The 24509-nt window shown below is 40.0% G+C and overlaps 1 protein-coding gene across 2 annotated transcripts in view; it reads right to left on the bottom strand.

Annotated features, from left to right (window-relative positions):
* Nucleotides 1-24509, bottom strand: part of adamts10 (ADAM metallopeptidase with thrombospondin type 1 motif, 10) — a 52516-nt gene that overhangs the window by 3703 nt on the left and 24304 nt on the right. Inside the window, exons 10-26 of one of the 2 annotated variants that reach the window (XM_056377930.1) lie at nucleotides 24205-24310; nucleotides 22083-22229; nucleotides 21645-21786; nucleotides 20585-20692; nucleotides 19955-20100; nucleotides 18452-18515; nucleotides 18125-18227; nucleotides 14389-14522; nucleotides 10956-11079; nucleotides 6826-6906; nucleotides 4715-4878; nucleotides 4481-4607; nucleotides 2727-2856; nucleotides 2142-2346; nucleotides 1194-1370; nucleotides 888-1053; nucleotides 1-42 (exon numbers count right to left, since the gene is read on the bottom strand). In XM_056377930.1, the coding sequence (XP_056233905.1) occupies nucleotides 1-42; nucleotides 888-1053; nucleotides 1194-1370; nucleotides 2142-2346; nucleotides 2727-2856; nucleotides 4481-4607; nucleotides 4715-4878; nucleotides 6826-6906; nucleotides 10956-11079; nucleotides 14389-14522; nucleotides 18125-18227; nucleotides 18452-18515; nucleotides 19955-20100; nucleotides 20585-20692; nucleotides 21645-21786; nucleotides 22083-22229; nucleotides 24205-24310 (2166 nt within the window). The remainder of the gene's footprint in view (nucleotides 43-887; nucleotides 1054-1193; nucleotides 1371-2141; nucleotides 2347-2726; nucleotides 2857-4480; nucleotides 4608-4714; nucleotides 4879-6825; nucleotides 6907-10955; nucleotides 11080-14388; nucleotides 14523-18124; nucleotides 18228-18451; nucleotides 18516-19954; nucleotides 20101-20584; nucleotides 20693-21644; nucleotides 21787-22082; nucleotides 22230-24204; nucleotides 24311-24509) is intronic. The other variant, XM_056377931.1, reaches the window with a different exon arrangement.

Below are 24509 nucleotides of genomic sequence, written 5' to 3'. Positions count from 1 at the left end.
CTTTATTGCTCAAAGACTTCCTGAGATCCTCTGACATATGGCCTGTGGATTAAAGAATTTATTAATTAACTTCTTGATGCTTGAGAAAATCAGATATTTCACATATTGTATAAAAAAAGGTTCAATGCAATATATGAAAATGTTTTAATATTCTGTAGGTGCCTTCCCATAAACATCTGCCATGCTCACCTTTTTAATCATGCTTTCATGTAGTCTGTATCCTGGTCTTTATTTACTCTCACTTCAAGCTTTATGAAATTCATGTTCATCTAATTCTTATTTGTATTTATATAATTCCACCTTCTTCTTTTAAGGCATTGTAATACTATGTTTGCCAATGTTTTATTTATTTCAAATGTGTTTTATATACACTACATACACACATATACATACACACACAATAAATGGAAATACAAATAAATGCATTATTATTATCATCTATACCATTTATACATAATAATATGCATATGTGTGTGTGTATGTATGTATGTATATACTAGTACAATTTTATTTGATGTCTGTTACCGACAAGAAAACAGTGCATCTGGGTTATATACAATAAATTGTATATTAACATTCAACATTTTGTATATTACGACAACATAATAAAAAAAGCTATATACAGAATCTGAGCAGACTTTACTAAATTTGACTCTGGGGTTAGATATTTTAAAGTTGAATTTGATTTGATGGCATCCAGTTCACAATAATTTCCCTGAATGCCTCAGAAATTAGAAAATTTTAGACTACAAATTAGGGCATTTTAAAATCAAAATCTTAATTTGAGCATGACCATTTTGTTCAAATGAGACCTCTAAGTGGGTAATCTTCCTATTCTGTTGTTTCTATGAAATATGGACTATAAGGACTGCTCTTTATCCTCTGACCTTCGGGGTTGTCTGTACTGATGGGCAGACTGAGGTCACATTTGCTCTTGCACTGCTGCATGGCTGCTGGTCTCTGATGCTCCAGACACTCATTGGATGGCTGGCCAGTGTGGGTCAGACACTGAACTGAACGCATCTCCTGACCCAGACCACACTTGGCAGAACACTGAAACACAACAACACATAAAACATACAGACATTTGAACTGGGTATATAAGTACAAAACAGACACTGATTTGTATAAAAATGTCCCACTATAACTATAACCATGATTATGAACAAGAATAAACCAAAAGCCTTTCTCACCTCTCCCCAGGGACCTGTCACCCACTGAGGGGGAGGGCAGCGCTGCAGATTACAGCGCACTCTGGAGGTGGGACGGCCATGCTTGGGGCACTTGGACTCTGGCAGCGTGTCACCACTTTCCCCACTCTTACACAGGACCACACGGTGCCTGTATCCAGGTCCGCAACTGGGTGTACACTGCAGAAAGAGTGAAGAAACAGGGAGGGAAAAAAGGGAAAACATCAGGTGGGAGGGCAGGGAAATGGGGGCGATGGGAGGGTGCAGCAGGGGGTCACTGCGGTCAAAAGCATTCAAAAAGACATATTCTTAATCCACTCAGCAGAGGGCAGCAGTCGTGTAAGAAACAAAGTCAAGAGCTTGCTAAGTTCCTGTAAGTCAGCTGGACATAATTCCTCACAAAGTTGAACACTGCAGCACTTCTGACACCATTTAATTTGGTTTCAATTCATCCCGAACTGTGAGAACAAAGTTTAGTTCCAGGAACAAAATAGGGTATGAGGGGAATACTTTTCAGCCTTTTTGTAGTTAAAGAACACAAGAAAGAGTCAACAAGAGTCTTAAACATTTAGTTTTACCTAAGTGTAACTACACTGGGGGAGTTTTTACTTCTCCAGACTGCTCAAACTAATGGTCAGAATTAAGAATAGGTTAGGGGATTCTCACATGAGTGTAACAGTATGTACTTATGACTGAAACAGCATATTCAGTATGATGTATTTGTCTGCTCTGTGCCTCTGTTGTGTATTTCATGGTTAAGGTACTCTTACTTTCTCCTGGCAGACGTTTGGGTTTGTAAGGTTCATCTGGAAAAGAAACTACTGCTTCATCTGAGAGGAATTTTTCAGAAAATTCAAGTATTGGTTCAAGTTTATCCCCAAGTTGACTAAAAACATTGCAGGAGTGCATGCAGAGCACATGCATGATTGGAGACCACCGATGTGCGCCTACCTCTGACCAGTCCAGGGCCAGCCATTCAGGGGGGCAGCTGTGGTTGCTGCAGGGCTCAGTGAGTGAGGGGCGTGGGAGGGTACAGGCTGAGTCATCCAGGACTTTCTCCTCTGTCACAGAGATCCTCCTTTTACATAAAACCTCTCGAGTCCGCAGGCCGCCGTTACAGCTGCGACTGCACTCCGACCACTCGCCTGTCCACCAGCTAGAAGCAGAGAGGAGTTGGACCCTTAGTTTCTGTTTAATTGATTCATTTTTAATGCATCGTGTGTAGTCGTATCTAAAGGTGAAATCAGTCTTTTCATCCCTTCATTACTACCCAGGTGTGACTGTTAGCAGGAAACCTGCACTGTACTGATACAACTAAATCAAGTCACTCATATATCATTATACCATCAGTATAAGGGTATTTCATCAAACAGAGGCTACAGACAACCCACCCATGAACTGAAAACTACAACTGGCGAAACAATACATATGAAATAAAAAAAACGCACACACTCACATGCAACAAGAAAGATACAAACTCATCAAGAAATGGTGTGTTCAACATTAAGAAAATTGTATCAACAAGAGGTAACTCACGTTGGGGAGCACGGCTCAGTATTGCAGGATCTCCTCTTCTCTTTGGGTTTGTTCTTCTTGTCGCAGAAGTGGTTGTAGACGACTGAGTGATCTGCCTGCTTCCTACACACCACCTGCTGGATCTGCGCACCTGACAGGTGAGATGACCCGAGACAAATGTAAAACAGAGTTATACAAGGACATGAAGACATGAGTCTTCATGATATGTATTCATTCTTCATGTCAGTAGTTTTGAACCCTTTGACCTGCCACACTGATGAGTAATTCTGCTTATCACAAGTGACAGCAACATTTTCAAAAAGCTAAATTTTATTCACTGCAATTTTATTGCACTCTGGATCGCCACATTAGAGACACTGCACTTTGAATACTATTACTGTCTGTATAACACTGCAGCGGTGTGATTTAAAACTGTGATAAATTATATTATCACAACATTTATGTAACCTACTGGGGATTGTAGCCGCTTACAATTCCACTAGAGCTGTGCCGAGACATTTATGGAAATATAACAAGGTTCTAAACCTTTTGATTTCATCAAAGGATATTAGAAAAGAACAAAAAATAAAAAAACAAAAGTATGCCCACTTAAAAAAATTGTAAACTAAATATTTATCATCCATGTTCACATCCTTCACTCCACGTAATGGTAAGTGAAAGAATTTATTTCTCAAAGGGGAAAATTGGCTCTTATCAGGTGCAGCGACATGGATCATTAACTCACAAAGGCCAGAGAGGAAAAAGGAGATTGGCTATGTGTGGTATCTCCAAAACCTCAGAGCCCGTGAGCTGCTCAAACGCCTCTGGCTTCAACATGGACTCCATAAACACTCCAGTCCCATGGTGGCTTCTCTGGGTCAGTGATACTCTACGGCAAGGATTTATACTGTGTGTTTTTAATGGACCACTGTATGTGTGTGTTAGTGAATATGTATGTTGTTTGTACATCCATGTGAGAGAGAGACAGAAAGGGGGAGATGATTGATGTAATTCATAACACATACATGAGGCTGTTCTTATATAAATTAAATATATACAACCACTGTGGACGATGTGGCCTCAAATACAAAAACTCACCCTTAAGGAACAGTTCAACATTGTGGGAAACAGGCTTGTATTTGTTAGATGAGAAGACTGATACCACTCTCCTATCTGTGAGAAAAAGTACAGCCAGGAGCCACTTAGCTTAGCCCAAAGACTGGAAACAGGGAGAAACTGCTAGCTTAGCTCTGTCCAAAGTTGTAAAAATCTGCCTCTAAAGATCACTAAACATGCAAAATCTTGGTTGTTTCATCCATACAAAAACCAGGGTGTAAAATTATTAAGTTGTGGTTTGATGTGGTTTGATGTGTGCTACGTGCTAGACTCAACAAGAACATACAAAAGTGTAGTTCGCATAATGTTTAACTATGTCTTTGAACAAATTTAAATGAACCAAATCAAAACAAAAATAATTGACTAATATGTATGGCAAGAGATTTCTGTTCACCTTTATCTAACAAAACTGACCCAAAACTTTACCTCATCTGTTATAAATCTGTTTACACAATCACATCATTGAGAGTAACCACATATTTTTGGGAAAAAAACCTTGTCCAACCCTTTAATTTTAGGGTTGACAATTGGTTTTAGTGTAATGTAAGGGTTAGGCTTGGGGTTAGGCATGTCGTGGTAATGTTTATGGTTCCGGTAAGGTTAAGTCTCCATGCAGTTTCCTCTTAAATGACATCAGTTTAATGGTGTTGTGTGTCTACCTCCAGCGCAGAGAGCTGAGCACCGTGACCAGGACGTGTGGTGCCAGGCAAAGCCGCTCAGAGGATCTCTGTTGAGCGGGGGGTTGAAACGATAGTGGATCCCTGGATTCTCCTCCCTCACCAGCACCTATACATATATATGTCCAAACATTTAACACCGCAAGATGACGAAACTTTTTAAAACCTATTTTTGGGTTTGTTTAGTCTAAAAATGCACTGTACTTCTATTCTTACCATGACAATAAGGGTTATGTTTGTTGGCCCCATAGCTTCAAGAGTTTCTGGCCCGTCAGTGGGCCGCCTGTAGTGGAAGGTGGTGCCGGCGATATCAAACCGGCGCGGTGTGTCAATGGTCAGTTTCCCATTGATAAAATACTGGTCACCTTTACTCTTCAGCACTGGGACAGAGAGGAAAGGGACATTGAATGAAGACAGTAAAGTAAAAGGAACAAATACATGCACTAACTGGATATTTTTTCTTAAAAGGACTAACACCAGGAGTTTGTGAAATGTGTTTTATAGCCACTGATATTTTAAATATATATGAGTAAAGTTACTCCAAAAACAGACAGAGACATATTTGCAGTTTCAAGCATCAATTTTTCCTTAACAATGATCAGGCTAATAAATACCAGGTGTGCATCATTTAATCTGATGATCACAGGCCTAAACTGTTTGACAACACAGGTCAACATTCCTCTGAAAAATATTCAGCCAAGCAAGGACAAAACACTGGAAGCAGGGGGAAAAAAGTATCCTGCAGGCTCTAGCATCCTGAGAAAACATCCTGCACAACGGCTCCAAAACTTTTTTAGTTACATTTTGTATCTTGTTAACTAGCAGGCTAGCAACCAATACATCAGTTATATAACTGTGCAAAGACAGCAAAGTTACTACCTCTGAAGTCCTGTAAAATACACAAACACAATTTTTCTTTGGAGTTGCTGTAATGCACTTAAGATGAGCTAGGCTAACTGCTTCCCACTACAATGTTTAAGCTTATTTTGCATTCGAGCAAAGTCGGCAGAATGGGAAGAACAGGAAAACTTCCTTTTACTCCGACTTGGGAACATTCTCACATCATTCCCTGTGGTCACACCATTTTAACACCTTAAATTAATTACTTTTATTGTGTTACATTGTTGAGGTTCTGTAACAAGAGATTCAAAAATCAGTGTAAATTAACTGAATTGGCTGCATTTTATTTAGATGCAACTACCTGTGTTGGTGGCTTTGTCACCAGTTTGTAGATGCTTCTGTAGTTAATTTGACCAAGTGGGAAATATTGCAGCTGTTAGAAATTTTTGATATCGCAGACGTGACGTCAACTATTTTTCCAACTTGGCTACTCATAATAGATCTTTTTCATGGTGGACATCTTGACTGGTCATAGCAGGAAAAGCACAGGTGAAACTAATTTTTCTCCATCAAACATCCCTGTAAGCCATTACAGTGAGCCAGGACGCACAACACCAGAAATACCTGAAACTAGCTCATCTAAATGAAATGCCTGTCTGGTGTGAGAGAGGTCTATTATCGTCTGATCAACATGACATAAATGTAGCATAATTTAGACTACACACATCATGAGCTACTTCTGCGTATTTCAGGGCAGATATTTTTAATCAGGCAGATGTCAATAAACAATATTTGCTGCATTCAAAAAACTGTGTACAAGTATGCTAAGGAGAACCGGTGCCGTTTTAAAAGGTAAACGGTGGTCACACCAAATAATGATTTGATTAAGTTTTTTTTGTTTACTGTACTATGCAAGAAGTTAACTGATAAATAAAATAAACTATTTGTGCCATTATTTTTGAAAGCATCCTCACTTTACTTTGAGTGCCCTAAGCCTTTGAACAGGCCTGTATTTCAGTGATACAGGCCTTTTTCGCAACAGACTTTTGACTTGTCATAGTAGGAAAAGCACAGGTGTTACTAATAACACTGACGATGGCTCTGTTCTATTGTGTCCCAGTAAGTGGTGACAGTGGGCCAGAAAGAACAACCCCAGAAAACTGAAACTGAAGTAGTTCTGCACCTGTGCTTTTCTTGCAATAACAAGTCAAAAAGTCTGGTGTGAAAAAAACCTATTGAATGCAGAGATATTAAACTGACATTGATCTAACTATCAAACTCTTGGTAAGACAACAAATTTCCCAAAATGCTGGAGTATTCCAGACGAGGTTAAGACATTCAACCGGGCACATCTTATTGCTATATAACATAAAAAGGTTAATAAGTATAGTAGCAGCTTTGTGGTTCTTGTCATAGGTTTCATATTTCTTTATCTATTTCCCTTGAAAGGCAATTATACTGAAAGTTAGCTTTGAATATCATCTTACCAAGGTAGTTGAGGGAGATGTTGAGCTCTTGTATGTGGATGAACACTGATCCTTTAGGAATTCTGACCACTTCTTCATAACCTGAGACACACACAGACCCACACAAACGCAAAAAATGAAAGCAAGGTGAAGGAGGTTTATTCACTGGGGATCAGGGGAGCGACTCATAAGTAGTGTTTAGCTCTGTGGGACGCCAATGGACTAAGCAGAGGCTTCAGATTCCAGTTGCATTCCTGGGCAGCCAGCCTCAGCTGCTCGGCTCGGCTCTTTGCTAGAGAGTGAGAACGATGCCAAGAGCCGGCTTCTCCTCTCTTCTTCTCTCCATTCCCTCCATCTGTTTTGGTCTCTTGTCCCTTTTCTTTTTACGCTCATCTCACCTCCTCCCCTCCTCACTTTGCTTTTCTCAGCTCTGCTCTGCTGTGCAGCCCTGTAAATAACTTCAGCCTCACTGGGCGAAGAGGGAATAAAAATAATGGAGGAATAAAATAATTCCTTCCAGTGCTTTGACCACAAGAGGAAAGGAGAGGCTTGGCTTGTGACCTCTCCATAGAGCTCTGAGAGGTCAGACTAACCCTGCTCCGGGTTTCTAGATGGAGGTGTGGAAGATTAGAGGGACAGAGCTTGAGGTTTTTGGCTTCGCAGACAGATACACACAGACGGAGCAGAAGTGTGAGCGTGAGGTTCTTCTGTTAACAATCAGAGGATCTGTGTTGTTAACAGAGCAAAGGAGCTGTAAACCCCCGGCCCATGACACTTCAGTAACCACTCACCGCCTAGCAGAGCCACAGGCTGGACAGATGGAAAGAGACTTAGAGGGACATTATTGCATCTAAGCTGAGAGCACATAGCGAGAATTAAATAACAGAGCATCTTTATGAAACTTCAACTGTCACTTTTCTGGTATGGGGGAAACTCTGGTTGTTAAGATTTTTTCCTATCATATCATAGTGTAGCTTTTGGCTAGTTTGGCTCAATCATAAAACACTCTATGCAAGGTTAAGGAGAATGTTATTAGTTAACTATAGGATCAGAACATCAGAGCTGAGGATAAAAGGTTTCTTGGGCGATATACATCGGTACTATTGTCTCACTGCATAAGCTTTTACTCAGGTCTGCACTGGTGCCTGCTGTGCCAGAAAGTAGACCATATTTAAATAACTGAAGCAGAGACGAGAAGTGCTAAATTAAGGCTTTAGGAGTTCAGAGAAATTAAAAGCTTAGACATGACTTGAGTGATTCTGCCAGTCATGAATCTGCCTGTGGCCAGAATAAGCCTGCAGTCCTGGGCCTGGGGATTGAGTTTGGTTAGAGATGACACCAGGCTGTAATGTAGTTGTGACCAAGTCAACTGAGTCAGACTTTCAGGACTTTTGTAGTGAAGTGTAAACACAAGTGAACTGAGTTTCTTTTTTATTGGCAAAAAAACATTTCGGAAATTATTCATTTGAACCGCATCAATTAGACGACTGATCGACAGAAAATTAATCGTTTCGTTTGATGATCGATTAACCATTTTTCAAGTCATTTTTTTTTAAGGTGATCCCACACATTTGCCGGATCAAACTTTGACGTGAGAATTTGCTACTTTTCTTAGTCTTTTTTTATAGTAGATTGACTTTTGCACTGTTAGTCAGACAACACAAGACATTACTTGATATCAGCTTTTGCTCTAGGACAGTAGGATTGCCATTTTTGCAGTTTTCTGATGTTTCATAGAGCAATCGTTAGCAAGTAGTTAGCAACTTAATCAATAATGCTAATTGTTAGTTGCAACCCTCTTATACACTACATGGCCAAAAGTATGTCTTCATACCTTGAAACCTGACTTCACCGTCATCAAGCACCCTTAGGATGAAATCGATCCACAGCTTGTCTCCCAATATCAGTGTTAGACCTCACTAATGCTATGACTGGGAGTAAACCCTGCAGGCAGGCTCCAAAATCCTGTGGAAACCCTGAGACCAGGGACCGTTATAGAAGCTCTATAAATGACATCATTGATTTTTGCTTGCAATGGCTGTGACCAACTTCTGCAACACATTCTGGGGTTGCAGCTGATTAAGGGGTACTCCACTATTTTTACATATAAAGATCAGTTTATTTGTCATGAGCAGTACTACTTAAACTCTGAAAACAGATGTAAAATGTCCTCCGTGGCTCTGGAGGGAAGTTTATAAAATCTGAGAAAATAACCCTACGGTGGTGTCTCGGCTTTGGCTTGGACACAACACATTTTAAACAAAAAGCCTGAGTTACAAACTGTGGGTGTAGAGTTAGAAGGACGTAAGCCTTTATTAGTCAGGGAAAGTTTAATTAAGACACTATCTAGTTGCATGGTCAAAATTGCAGGAGCCAGTATTTTTGAGTTTGACCCATACTAGGAAATAAGTTAGTGCTGCATCTCTTTCTCTAGCAATTTCCCCAAACTTATGAGGAGTACTATGATAAAATCCTCAGATCACAAAACATGTAACCAAACAGCCTACACTTCAACTTCAGCCTTACTAACTGATTTTTTGAGTCCAGTGATAATGTCAGATATTTTGAGGGTGTTTGAGACCTCAGCTGGGGTTGACGGACTGGCCTGGTCACTGTGGTTCAAAGCATGGCTGCCTGCTCAGGGTGTGTCCCCTCTGAGGAATCCTGGAAGGGGGTGAGTGGTGTTGACAGTTGGGTGAGAGACTCTGGAGTTGGTGTTGTGGTGGGAAATGTAACCAGAATAGATACGACGGCAGCTGGACCTCAAGCCACACTGGTCGGACCTCACCTAAATCTGTCCGCCACGTGTCCCTGGTTGGCTGGTGGATAAATATATGCACGCATATACAGTTTATGGTATGTATATGTACTTTTGGACCCCACTGTCTATATTTATATGCTCTTCGTTATGTGCTCTGAGTTTGTCTTCATGTTCTTAGAGGTCTTGGTTTGGCTCAGAAAATGATTTGTGCATATGATATTGAGCTCAATTCATTGTATTTGTTTGTTTATATATGAGGTATTAGTGTAATCTTAATCTACAGATGTGTCAACCTTTGTTTAAAGGTCCAAATGTGTGAAATGACTTCCACGTAGTAGCCCATACTGGCCTTGCTCCATCTTAATCCTGCTTTACTTTACAGGTACATTTGACACTACCGATCATACCATTTTATTCAATCGATTTACTATAACCATTATAATAATATTCCCGTTATAATATTCCAATTATAATGATCCCAAATAAATACAATAAGTGGTTTAGCTCAAAAGGCGTCTTTGAGAGGAAACCTCTTTGTGGTTTACCTCTAGGGATGATTGTGGGCCCCATTCTTTTCTGTATTTACATGCTTCCCTTTGGTCACATAATTAGCCACAACATATAATTTCATTTGTATGCAGATGATACACAAGTATATCTTCTTGACAACCCTATGCAAAGACTATATTGACAGACTACTGATTTTCTAAGGCCAACCAACAGGGCATTCAAGGAGAAACCAGGGATTTATTAACTTTGTTAATAGAAATTAAAAACTGCTTGATGTAGACGTGGTGATGGACAAGAATAGCGACTGTTCCTATCGATAATACCAATTTCAAATCTGGTCTGCATCACCCCTCAACTGCTGCATATGCACATGCTTTTTTCTCTAAGAATTCACCAGAAACGTGTAAAACAGGTGCTGAGATAAATGACTGTTCTGCAGCTATGTGGAGTTTTATTGGCTTTATCAAAAAAATATCTGTGACAGTATGCTGCTTTGCATGTGAGCAGACAATTACATGATACATTTTGAATATCTGGGGTATCCTAACTCACTTGGCGAGGCAGCTTTCCAAGATGCATTCACAATCCAAAGTATCAGAATCCAAAGCTTGCATGTGCACATTTTTGACACAAGAGAACAATTATGTTGCATAACTTCTCATAATGAATGCCTAACGTTAACCTAATCTGATTCTCAGAATATACTTTCAATGCTGAAGTCAAAAATCAAACCTTGTTTCACCCCTGCTAATGAAGATAGGACACATCAAAATCTTCACCTACATGTGCAGAAACGTCTGTGGCAGCAGTTCCAAAGAGTTAATCAATGAGATGACTGGGAGAGTGAAAGAAGTGCTTCTTGAGTGTTGTATTTCTGTACCTCCTTCGGGCAGCGAGTCGTTGAAGAGCCCCTCCACAGACATGCAGCTGCTCCCGTCACCCCCACAGATCCGGCAACGGTCCTCACGAACGTCTGAGCCGAGGATGCGATCACAGCCTACGTGCTGTGAGAAGGGAGAAATGAGTGAGCTGCAGGGTCACTCAGGGTCATGGGTGAAGGGGCACAGTCAGTAAGTCGAGAGGTGTCAGAGGCCGGGCTGAGGGATTACCTCTAATGTCTTCCAGACCACTTTTCCAAAACACAGAAATATCAGATGGTAAGTCCAGATGTGCTTTCTGATCCTGTGCAGACATAATGCTCTTAGGTTGCTAAACTCATAGCTGTCGACATAAATAAGTTTCATGATGAGCAAAGCAGGTGGTTTTACTCAAACTCTTTAACAGTGAACGAAAGCTAAACAAAAGTGCAGAAAATGAATGGCAACTGCTCTCATTCCCATATATTCATATGACAGTTGCTTATTGTAGAGAGGGATAATGAGGCTTAAGTTTATTATTACTTTTACATGGATTAGATCACAGTTCAAAACTAAATCCATAGTTGAAACTGTGATTCGCTCTGTGGTTATCTGGTGGGTTTGTAATGTGGTAGTGGTGAGTTATTGAAATCTAAAATGATGAAAGGTCACAACTAGCAGGATGCCCGTTGTCTCTACAAGCAGACAGTATTTCTTAGAGCTAATTTGAACCAATAGGACAATATATAATCCATATGATACTACGGTGCTGGAATATAAAGTTAAGTGTGAGATGGCACATTGTCGCTTCAAAAACTGACTTTCAAACTTCACCTTGGTCTGTTAATCATCCATTTATTCAGTATTTCACCCAATCTGTAATTAGTCAATTGAATTGTTTCAATTGTTTCACACTCACTGGCTCAAGCTTTCAAATGTTAGTATTTCATGCTTTTTCTTTGTCATATATTATAGGAAACTGAATATCTTGGAAGAATTTGACGGACAAAACAAGCAATGTGAATGTTGTTCCACGCTCTGGGGGATTGTAACGGACATTTTTCAGACAAAACGATTAATCGAGAAAATAAACGATAATAACAGTCGTTAGTTGGAACCCCATTTCATTTTTATGTATTTGAGGTCATCTAAAATGGAAAAATCACATTTGTTATATGGACTTTTCTATTTTTGATACACATAAAAAACAAAAAATGTTTTTTTTTTTTCATTTTTCCAGATTGAAAGAAATAATTGGATGAACAGATGATACACGGATCTGTCTTGGTCTTACATTACTTTGCCTAAAAACTAACAGGAATAACTAAGTTTGTATTAGGTATAAAGGAATCAGTATAACGATTGCCTCAATAAGAATGCACGGATTCGGGTAAATAATTGCTACAATGACATGGCTGAAGAAATTCAAGGGCTTCTGGTATTTTACACAACATTTTACTGTGTCTGCATGAAACTCTTTTTGGAAATGACAGACCAACAGCAAGAAAAGCTTTTTTTACCAACAAAGTTTATGTTGCATTTCTGATTCGTGCCTTATACTTTACAACTGAGACAAATCAGCAGGTGAAATCCCTGTGAGAATGTAGCCTTCACCTGGATTTCTGTGGTCTGTTAATTTCATGAAAGAACAGGTGTTGCTAATGTTTTGTACACACTATATTTTGTCCAACAGATCCGGGGAAAGTGTCCCTAGCAGACATGCCTTTCGTCTGCAGCAGCATGTTGTGTTCAACTGGACCATCTGTTCGTAGGCCCTTTCCTACCTCCCCCACTTCTCCCCGTCTCCCTGTTTCTCCCCTCTCTCTTATTGTCAGACGCCAACTCCTGAACCAAAGCCAGCATGAGGCTGCAAACAAGAGATAGAGATTTCTCCACAGTGTGTTTGAAGTTTTATGTGTGCATAAAATATATGAGAGGTGAGACGACAGAGGAGAGGGAGAGGGAGAAAGAGGTGCTGACTGGAAAGCAAAAATTGAGAGAAAGAAGAAGGGAAAGAGAAAGAAAATATCGAGAAACAGAGTAAGAAAATTAGTGGAACTGAGAGATGTAGAGTTAGAAGGGGAATGAGGAAAAGAGAGACAGATAATAAGACTGCAGTGAGCCAGCCTGCAGTGCAGACAGACTAACAGCTGAGCTGGAGGGTCACTGAGTTCCTACAGAGCAGAACAGAGCAGAGTACAGGGAAAAGAGAGCAGTGAAGGAGGAGGAGAGAACAGAGGGGATGTTGATAAACAAAATCTTCTTTTTGGATGAGTCCAGGATCTCCATCCTCCTTCAGCTCCACAGTCTATAAGACACTTAAAATAAAGTGAAGGGGCTAAAAAAATAAACATTTTTGGCTCTCTACAAAACAACAAGCTGGCTGTCCTGAAGTTGTTGCCTCTCCTTTTTGTCTCTGCTTACATCGTTTACTCCGTGTGCAAAACTTCAACTTACTACTTTTAGACTAGAAGAATATCCAAAAACAACAGATTGGGAATCAACACCAACCCCGTAAATTGTGTGCCATTACTATTAGGGTTTTTTTTTTGTCTACATCCCTTGACAAATGAGCCATGTGGGTGTCAACATAGGTTCCAGGGACCTGTTGGAGCTCCAGGTGGTCTCCACTACATCAATATGAACAGCAGTTAAGTTTTGTTTTCATTAACAGCCAGGATTAAAGAGAGAGTATCAGTAATGGGAATCTAAGAGTGCTGCCAAAGTTACGATAATTCTTCAGTTCAGCAGCTGATAGTGATGATCGTCAGCAGCCTGTGTGTAAGCTTAACAGTGGCAGCTGTCCAGAGTCTAGAGAGCGAGTATAAACAATACTATCTCAGTTGAAGACAGTCTTGTGTTGATTCCTTATTCTGCTGCTTCAGCTGAAACTGTCTGCTCACATGCGGACATACAGTACACTATAACAGCTTGCACTTCAACCAAACGTTTGCTTCGCTGTGTAGAGACAAATGAGAATTATTATATGTATGTCTATATATGTATGTCTCCACCAACCAGTCAAGTTGGAGGAATCTCCGCTTCTGTTCCTGAGTTACAGTGTTGAATAATGGCCCGAACATTATGATGTCACAGTGAAGCTGACCTTTCACCAGTTGAATATAATGTTATCACGTCTTCTTTTTATCATATTAGTCATTTGTGTTAAATTGTGTCGTAATTAGTGTATGAATTATTTGAATGAGTTATAGTCAAAACATGTCTTCTGAAGTCACAGTGACCTTGACCCTTGACCGCCAAAATTTAATCAGTTCATTCTTGAGTCCAAGTGAATGTTTGCACCAAATTTGAAGAAATTCCCTCAAGACATTTCTGAGATATCGCATTCACAAGAATGGGAAAAATGGACGAATGGACAACCTGAAAACACAATACCCCCAGCCACAGCTTTTGTCAGCGCAGTCATACAGACACATTTAAATCTTCTTATCTCACCTTGCACTCTCCATTTACACACACGTCCAGGGAGTCATCTCGGCAAGGTGTGCCATCCACAACAGCTGGAGCACGCTCTGTGTAGAAGTTGTAACCTTCTGCCAGGCAGTTAAGAGAGCAGGGCTTCACACCACCTGGACACACAGACACAATTTGATGAAGTATGCAGTTAAAAAAAAAGAAGGTATGTCATATTAACATGTATAACTGGTTGCAAGTCTTTGTTTTGCCTAATGAAGGGTGCAGAGTGACAAGGCAGAATAAACAAGAGAGGAGACAGCAGGGGACTAGGAAACGTTTTTCAGTGCTGACAAACCAGAGAACAAGCAGCTGAATGTGATTAGGTCTCTGCTTTCCCTTGACTATATAACCACAGACACAAAACTACTGTTCTGCCTCAATAAATGCAAGTAAACATACATAAACAGTACAGCAAGACAGTGGCTAGAGTCGCAGACTGACCTCACAGAAAGATGTAGAAATACTTATACTGAAACTAAACTAGCAAAAATTACAAATTTAAATAAAAAACGGCACACATTTCACAGAGGTCCAAATTACCATCATACTGTGGCAAATAAATGATTTTTCTTATTTCACAGATTTTCTCTCAACTGCAAATTATGTTAACAGGTAATAAATTCAAGCCTGAGAACCAATGCAATGACTGACAAATGTTATTCAGTCATTAGTCATTATACTGCACCTAAAGACTATTTTCATTAACAATTAATCTACTGATCAATTTATGGCTTTGTTTAGACAATGTTAGAGAATAGTAAAAATGGCCATCATCATGAATGTAATGTGACATCAAAATCATTAATTTCCTATCAATGAATTGATGTTCCAGCATTTAAGCTCTAGTTAAATAATTTCTTTATCAGTTCATAAGGGTTTAAGTGTTAAGAGTTTAGTATCTCCACTGGTGTGAGGAAATAAACACACTGTGAGAAAAGGAAATGCATAATGAAACACACTGTTACATGTGTAGACAGTACATTAACATTGTCCAGAGGACTCAAATATTTAGCAATAAGGAAATGCTGCATGCACCACACCGCCAGGCTACCTGTCACAGCAGATTTGGAACGAAATGTTTAGCTATTTGGTAAACCTGCCAAAAGGAACCCACAGTCAATTTACAAATGTGTCCAAGCCTGCCAAATATCGTTATCACTAATCTACACTCGTATCCTAACACAGTGACATTTGCCAGAAGGGACTGCTACTTGAAAAGACATCATCCATGCATAGGTTGAAAACTCAGCCTATCTGATGAACACTTTGCTCCTACCTTTATTCTGAAAGACAACATCAGGAGTGTTGGAGATGTTACAGGACAGGTCATGAGAGACATTAAACCATTCCCTGGCATCACACAGGAATGTTTTGTGAATGATCACATCTGGGGTTAACACCTCTCTGACAGCAGCAGCAATTAAATCAACAATACGGTTTATAAACTGTACAGCCATTTATAATACAGGCAACTGATTCTAGGTGGTATAAAGATGTGCACGTGCATGAGTATACCCTTTAATCCTTTCATTCTTTATTTGCCCTCTGTTTCTTTCCCTTCACACACACACACACACACACACACACATACAGTTGCTAGAGATGTTTTCTCTAGCCAAGTAGTATATATCCTTCATTCATCTGTGTAGCTCGCCAACAGCTCCACTATTTGAGTGGCTGTTGACATCAGTCTGGGCTGTGTTTGTTTGTGCTGGCAGTGCTGAAGCAGGTACAGTATGTACTGGGAAGGAGCGAAAGAGAGAAAGAAAGACAAAGTGAGAGAGAGAGAGTATGCACTGGCAGGGCTTGCAGACGATAAAGTGGTCAGACCACGGAAAACTACAATTCCCATGGTGCCTAGCTTTGGCAGGGCAATCATGGCTTGCAGCAAGTTTTGTGTGTGTGTGTGTGTGTGTGTGTGTGTGTGTGTGTGTGTGTGTGTGTATCATAACTTGCAGGGTGTGTTGTATGGAGTGTGAAGGTTGAATGTGAAGCCTGCTGGACTGAGAACAGCTATGTGGAGCAGCTTGTTTAAAAAAAAGATGCTTAAAATGACAGACCTTTTTTTAATGAACTGTCCTTGGCTGTCTGAGCTGAGAGGGGAAGGCTGTATGTGTTCTCAGTGTCTCAGGACACAGACTAGAAAGAGAGAGATTGGATAATGGTGAACTAAATAAAATCAGAGAAGGCATCCAGAGCAGACAGGACAAAGAAAAAGGAAGCTGCTCTTCCCTGAGTGAGAGGGTAAAAGTGAAAGGAGGAAAGCTGAAATGAGGACTTGAGGAGAGTGAAAGGCTGCAGAGGACAGAGAAAGGGCTGGGCGGTGTGATCTGGCCTTAACGCAGGGCAGAGTTTATGGCACTGTTCCTATTTTAACAGCTGTAAGGGATTTCCATTGTAAAATCAGCTGACTTGATGAAAGGAGCACTTGTTGCCTGAAGTTGGAATTGGCTGGCCGGCCATCTCTGTAAGCCATTATGTTATTGGAGGGCTAGATTAAAGGCAGTTATGTCGTTGAAACTATTTATCTTTCACGTCCAGTGTAGTGTTCATCAGGAGCAAGGAATTCTTGCAAGGCATTGTGGGATGCATGGCTCTCTGCAGCCAGCATCTGCGAGCCAGACAGGAGGGAGAGTGTCTGCAGCTTCGATTCACTTTCTCCTCACTCCACACATAAACACACACATAAACACAAACGCGCACACACACATACACACACACCCTCCTCTCTGTCTCCAGACTTCTGTTCGTCTCATGTCATCAACTTATTTAGTATCAGTCACCGAAGACTTAAATTCGTCTTTAGAGAAAAAACACTTTCCTTTGACTTGCTGTGTGAGGTTTGTTGTGAGGTTGTTGGATTGCAAAACCAAGTTAAATTATAATAAGTAGTAATTCTAATATTTTTTTTGTTTTGTTTTATAATTTAAGTTTTTATGAGTTAAGTTCAGCAAAATGTACAGTATCGTATATCAAGTATATATTCAAGTGTAGGCAGCGTTTTAAAGTTGTAGCTGGTCCATGTGGGGCTAATTTTAACTAGTTTATATATGTTTATGCAGGTAACTCTACAGTATTAACCTACCTAACAGATATAATATTTTGTATGGAAAGATTGCCAAGCTCACTGGGGTTTAGTTTTTTTAGCGCATGTAATGGCCTGTTAGTAGCTGGTATAGATATAAGGCTTTGTGTTTTTTAAATCCCCTTTAATTACCCCTTAGACGTTAAAAAAAAAAAAAAAAAAAAAATTATCAGTAGTACCTGTGCCATGGCACTGCAAAGAAGTTGAAGAATCACAACTTGTCATACAGGTTGTTAATAAACTACCAGGTTGGACAAACTTATAGGAACGAGAAAATGAAGGTGAACAGTATATTTACAACTCATAGTTGTAAAGTCCTGAACCACAGACTTATTGCACTTGTGGTTATGTACACAGTTCTTCTATGGTTAATGACTACCTCACACTTTTGGATTTCTGATGCCCCCACCTGCTTGGTGACCCATAGAGATCTCAGCAATTACTTTAGTGAGGGCCAATGTTGTCATTACCAATGGAACCAACATAACCGATGGCCAAAAATTATGAATATCACAACAAGTTGTAATAAACACTGGTTGGCAGTGATATTAAGGCCATTTGCACTACAGAACACCATGACGCAAATAAATTCACACACACAACCCACACAGAGTAGGTTTAGTCACTCACCCCCTCTGTATGGCTTCCAGGTGTAAAATTTTCCCCGGAAAGGAACGCTGTCAAAGTCAGAGCACTGAATCTCCCTGAAATCCCGAGAGCCTGCAGGGCACTCCTGTAACACACACACACACACACACACACACACACACACACACACACACACACACACACACACACACGTATATATATAATACACACTGTATATATACACAGTACATTCACCACAAACAGTCCTGTGCAATGACCAAACACAAAACAAATGAAATCAAGTAAATGATGTTGTGTTGACCGATTGATGGTGATGGTGTGATGATGATGAAGAGTAGTGATACTCACATCAATATTGCAGGACCTGAAGCGCTTTCTCTCCCCTAGACAATACTTTCCACCAATGGTTGGCCTACAACCAAACACAAAGAGAACCAGGCCAGTCAGTCACATCTGAGTACAATTTAACAAGATCTAACCTCCATCACATCACCACACAGCGCTGGCTCCTGATCTCTGCTTTGTCTGCCTCCATCAGGGTGTTTTCAATCTCGCCGTCTGTCTCTTTTATTGCTTCATTGTTTATCACAGACCATCACGACAACACCTCTGTATTTCAAAAAAGGAGCTGAAAAGGAAGTCAGAGCCAGCCACCATCAAATGGCTGCTTCTGCTAAACTTTCAACAAATTTAAACATGATGGAGCCAAAGCAAATGTGCAAAATGATGCTCAGAAATAATAGGAGACAACACCGCTGGCCTCAGATTTGGGTCAATTCATTCTCAGCTTAATCAATTCAAGATGATGGATCTGGTGACTGTGATTCAAAAGCAAGTCTGCTTGTTTTCTGATGACTCAGACTCTGAATTATTTCATACACGATTAAAAAGGTATGTTAGATATCTGAATATGTATTATTATATATATCTAGAATGTGTTTAAAATTGGGTTTTATCAGACTGGTTACTAAATATTTAATGTGGATCGGGGACTTCTGTTCCATATTTCATCGATTGAGCAAGGCCAGTATCATCACAAATCAAGATCCAGCATATTGCATCAATGCCTCACTACAATTTACTGTCTAAATAGTTTGCCAGTTTTTCTACAAGTTTACAGAACAAAAATAGAAGATTTTATTCCCACAATGTCCTTTTCAAGCCTACATCAAATTAGGGGTTTGAAACCCTGATTGGAAAAGCCCAGTGATGACTGTTAAATTCAGACTTTTTCAAGTCTATCTTAATACAACACTCAAGTGGCCAAAGGTTTATTCAAAGAGTTATGGGAGGTTGTATGTATTCCTTCTCTTCATACTGGCAGAGAAGTGATACTTTCATTGAGCAACAACACTTAAGACAAAATCACAGATTCTCTTTTTGGTCAAAAATGCATTCAAAGTTCAGCTGAAGTTAATGAGGCTATAGCTGTCTGGGTTAGCTATATCACAAAGGCATCTTACAAATTATGTTGCTTTTTCTTGTTTAAAATTCCCTCTTTGTATTTCCCTGGAGAGCATTTTCTTGTTAAACTGTGGCAGGGGGAGCTTCATGAAATTCAAATGTAGATTTGTTGCTGAGACAAGACACTGGTAATAAACGTAGACACAGCTGCCAGGAACAGGACACAGTTAAACACTGGATTCAATCGTTCTCGATTTTCAGACCACTGAAGCCTCATATTAACTCCAGCTGAATTTTGAAATGCATTTTTGCAGAAACCAATGTCTGTGGACCTATTCCCATTCCAGATTCCAGTCATTTTGAAGTTATTAAAGTTTGAAGTCAGCTTTAGCACCCTGAGTTTCATCTGCCACAAAACTGATAATGTATTTCAGCTGAGACCTTTACCTGGGGCTGTCACAGTGTCTGACAGAAGAGGAGACTCCACCTCCACACGTCCTGCTACACTCCTCCCAGGGTGACCACAATCCCCAGCCTCCATCCACGCCCTCCGGACGAGTCCCATATGCCACACACACCCTCTTGTAGCACCACTGCAGTAAATCATACTCATAAATACACAACAGCAATAACAGGAAGGACTCATCAAAAAAAAAGTTTAATTTTAATTTTTCTGGTGGCCACAACAGTGGAAAGGCATCGTAAAAAGGCTAACCAACAGACTAATGGAAGCAAATATCATGATATCAATCATAATCTCAAAGGGAAAACAAAACAAACCAAGATACAAGATACTTCACAGTCCCAAGAAAAAAAAAACTCTTTCAGGATGATTTTTTTTCCTTTTAAAATGGTTCCTCTTATAAATATTTTCATTGGAAAACATGTCAGAGAAGATGAGTCAGCATGAGGACATGTGCTGCTTTTTAAGTCTTGCAAAAATCAGGAGGACTGATCCCAGATGAACAAATACAACTCTCAACCTAACGTCTATCCTACCTACACCAGCAACATCCTTATGCCCTACCCTTAAAAAAGAATAATGTAGAAAAAAGGAGTTATTATATGTTTACTTACACCTTTCTCTATCGTGTTGGTCTGACAGATGGTTCCCTCTGCAGCGGGAATGCTGCTGGTGATGCAACGGTTGCTCTTACTCATGCACCAAAGTTCACTGCAGACTTCCTGTGAGTGTGTCAGTGAAAGGAAAAGAAAATAAAGACGACGGAGAGAAAGTGAGAAAAGGGAAAGAACAAAGCAAAGAATGAGACAACCCGTCAAGAGTGTTTCTATATAAACTCATTATAGAGACGCAAGGTGGATTTGCTGACTCCTCTTCTCCCTCTACAGCGATATCTATAACACATGGGTTACGTTTTATTGTGTACATATGCTCTGACCACATAGTATCGATAATAATGAGTCTATAAAGCAGTGTGCTCTTCCAGATGTCCATTCGCTCTGAGCCTGGCCCCGTAAAAGTTGACCATGCAATAAAGTGGATGCTATTCAGCGATGGTATTGCAAGATGTCTCACGTCATCGCAGAGACGCCGACTTGGAGGAGAGAGCCAGAGGAACATAAATCAGAGTGATAATTATCCGTCACAAAGAGAGTGCAACATTTATATTGTTTATAGAGGCAGAATCCAATCAAATCCATTACGAGCAACCTGCTACCAACCACTTCTGAAAATAAAATGCAGTATACCATCTCAAAGTCACATGAGAACCTGAGAACTCTAGCTGTTTGGGTTGGAGGTGATAATTACAAGACTTAAAACTGCGATGACCTCTCTCAACAACTGCAAATTAGGAGAGAGATGCTTGTGAGGGCAAAATATTTGGGGTGAGAAAAGCTGGGCGATAGGATGCTATGTACCACAAGACATTATTTCGCATTTTTAGTGAAAAAAAAAAAAAAAATAGACAATCTCGCCTAATTATTTTCTCAGTTGATTTTACAGAAAATATCCTACAAATACTGAAAGATAAAATTACCAATACTGTGACAAAGGATTTAATCCATTTTACCAAGTACCAGGGAGAGACAGTGGAGAGCAAGTCAAGATGAGAAAGAGAGGAAAAGTAAGCTGAAACGTGAATGAAAAGTGGGACAGTGTGGACAGAGCACTCACCGCATATTTACACTGTCGAGATCTGATGCCGTACTGGAAGCGACACTGTTCATCTGCATCGTAGGCCTGACCAGGGGCTGTGGTTGGGTACACAAACTCCTGCTTGGGGGGGACGTTGTTCAGACAGGAGCCCATACCTGAGCTAAAGCACAACAAACATTAGAAAAAAAGGAGGGAGATTAAAATACACAATAAGTAGCAATGTTTTAATTGTTTGTTTTGAGGATTTCCAAAGTGAAACTGTTTTATTGAAATGCTGCACAGGCAGCAGATAATTAAACTGAAGAGGATTTTCCAACTGTCAAGACCCATCTGTAACTTGAATGTTTCTCTGACCATCAAAAATGTTACACCGACATCCAAGTGAATTTTTCTTATCTGAAACCTCTAATTACCAAATTATTTGTGGTGTTGCAGATATCTGATAGGCTGACTCACTCCAGGAAGCTGGTGATGTAATCCCGGCTACAGGCGGACCAGATGAATGGGTTTGTCTTCATGGTAATGTGGTCAGCCATCAGCTTGGCGGTCTCCTGGCTGCGGGGGCCACAGGCGTTCCCCATACCATCATGGTTCATGCCAAACCTAAAGCCCATGATGATACAGTGACAACACTTTGAGGCTGTGTGGATGGGGACATTGGAAAAAAAGATCACTGTGGATAACCAAGAGGGATCTAAAGAACAGACATGTGAAAGTGCACAGTCCATAGCTGTCACAAGTGTTCACCTTCATCTATCAAAAATATATGACCAGATGTTTCATTATTAGGACAGTGGTCTTCAATAAACTGCAGTTCTCTCCACTAGGACTCAACTGCTGGTTTTCTATTTGACATAAAATCGGGGACTGATTTACACCTTGTGATCGCTCAACATCCCACCACTGCAGATACTGTCAAATTTATTTTGACCTTTAACAAACAAAAAGACTACAATGCTGCACAACATGAGGTCAAGTCTAAAGCTGCAACAATTAGTTGATTTGTTAATTAGTCTGTCAATCATCAGAAAATTAATCAGCAACCATTTTGATAATTGACTTTCGTAAAAATGGCAAATCTTAAATTCTTAATTTTTTTTCCACTGTAAATGAAATATTTTTGGACTGTTGTTCAGACAAAACAAGACATTTGATGATGTCACCAAGGACTGTGAGAAAATGTTAATTGATATCTTCCTAACATTTTATAGACCAAACAATCTATTATAATTGCAAAATCCATTTGGTGTTTTTTTTTCCACTGAGCAATCATGACAAACAGTGATAACGCTCACAGTAGCTGTGTTTGAGCCTGAAATATAAATGTTCTGAAAGCGTTTATCCTTCAGCTGAGTCATTTCTGTCTTGGTCTGTCTTGTCTTTTCATGTGGGTACCCTCCACCACAGACAGGCCTGGATTTAATCTAATGCTGCGCTGTGATGTCAAAACAATTTATATGGCAATTAAAAAACAACTGTTGATTGTGTTGAGGCTGGGGAAGCCTACTCATTACACACACACAAATCAGCACACTATGTCCAGTCATGTTGGCTAGACAGCCTTGGGGTCTGAGTACTCGAAAGCTACCTGTGTTAATCATTAGGGAGGCAGGACCTCAATGGATCTACCATCTGTTGTAATACTTCTCAGTGTTGTGTGCATACACAGTGAAACTGAGTAATACTCAATTACTCTGAGCAAGAAGAATACTTCCCCAAAACAAACCAACTCAATGGTTTCTCAGAAAAAACAGAAATTAAATCAGTAATCTCTGCTGATTTACTGCATTCATGACAGAAATAAGGCTTATAGGCAGATACAATTACTAGTTACTAAGTGATCCAGAACAGCTGGTCTTGTAAATCACAGTCTCCAAGTCACCCAGAGGATCCAGATATTAAAAAAAAAAAATCAGGCATATCCAAGTGCTGTACCAACTCCACATGTTACAAATTCCACTGGAAAATAAATAGTGTTACTGAAAGAAAATACACAACTATTAACACATTCTCAACGTGGTGCTGAAGAATACAAAAACTGTCTTAGACGATGTGGAGATGTAATCTGAAGACAATCTCTCTGCAGAGGGAGATACATGAGACACCTCAGGGATCCTTTCAGAGATATTTTGTGTTTCAGGCTCAACTAAAAAACAGCAACCATAGATCTAGTAGGGATTCTGTGTTTTTCCACACAGGGTTATGAACTTCCCCTCAAGTCGTAGTGTGTCACAGCATGACAAGCATGATCTCTACATGAAACATTGTGATGTTTAAACATGTCCTTAAAGATTTCTAACATGTGACCCCCACTGTATTCTGTTAAACAAGATTAATAACCCTTTCAGACAGCTAAGACATGCATGATGCAGGTCTACTGACCATGCAGTCAGCCTGGTAAAACAGGCATATTGACAAGTATACTATCAACAAAAAAAGGGGGAGAAAACTTTTTCTTTATATTTTTTCTCCCTTTTTTGTATGACATTTGCAAAGCCTGGAGATGGAAATGAAAAGGACAAAATGGCAATATTATTGCATGTGCATGTTTGTGTGTATGTATGTGTGTGTTACTCACGTGTGTCCTATCTCATGGGCGATAGTAAAGGCTGTTCCCAGACCAATGTCCTCATTGATGCTGCAGCTTCTCTCTGGCTCACACATCCCTCCTACAGGAGCCAGACCTGTTACACACACACACGCACACGCACGCACACACACACACACACACACACACACACACACACACACACACACACACACACACACACACACACACACACAATGAACATAAAACCCGACTATACTACAGACCACATCTTTGAATCTTTACTTCTGGAAATGGGGAGACTGAAAATAATCAGACTGAAGCAAAATAAAATG

This window comes from Seriola aureovittata, chromosome 6 (genome assembly GCF_021018895.1).
Source record: "Seriola aureovittata isolate HTS-2021-v1 ecotype China chromosome 6, ASM2101889v1, whole genome shotgun sequence".
Taxonomy (NCBI): Eukaryota; Metazoa; Chordata; class Actinopteri; order Carangiformes; family Carangidae; genus Seriola; species Seriola aureovittata.
The sequence above is the reverse complement of the archived record's forward strand: the minus strand, read 5'-3'. Positions and strand labels throughout refer to the sequence as shown.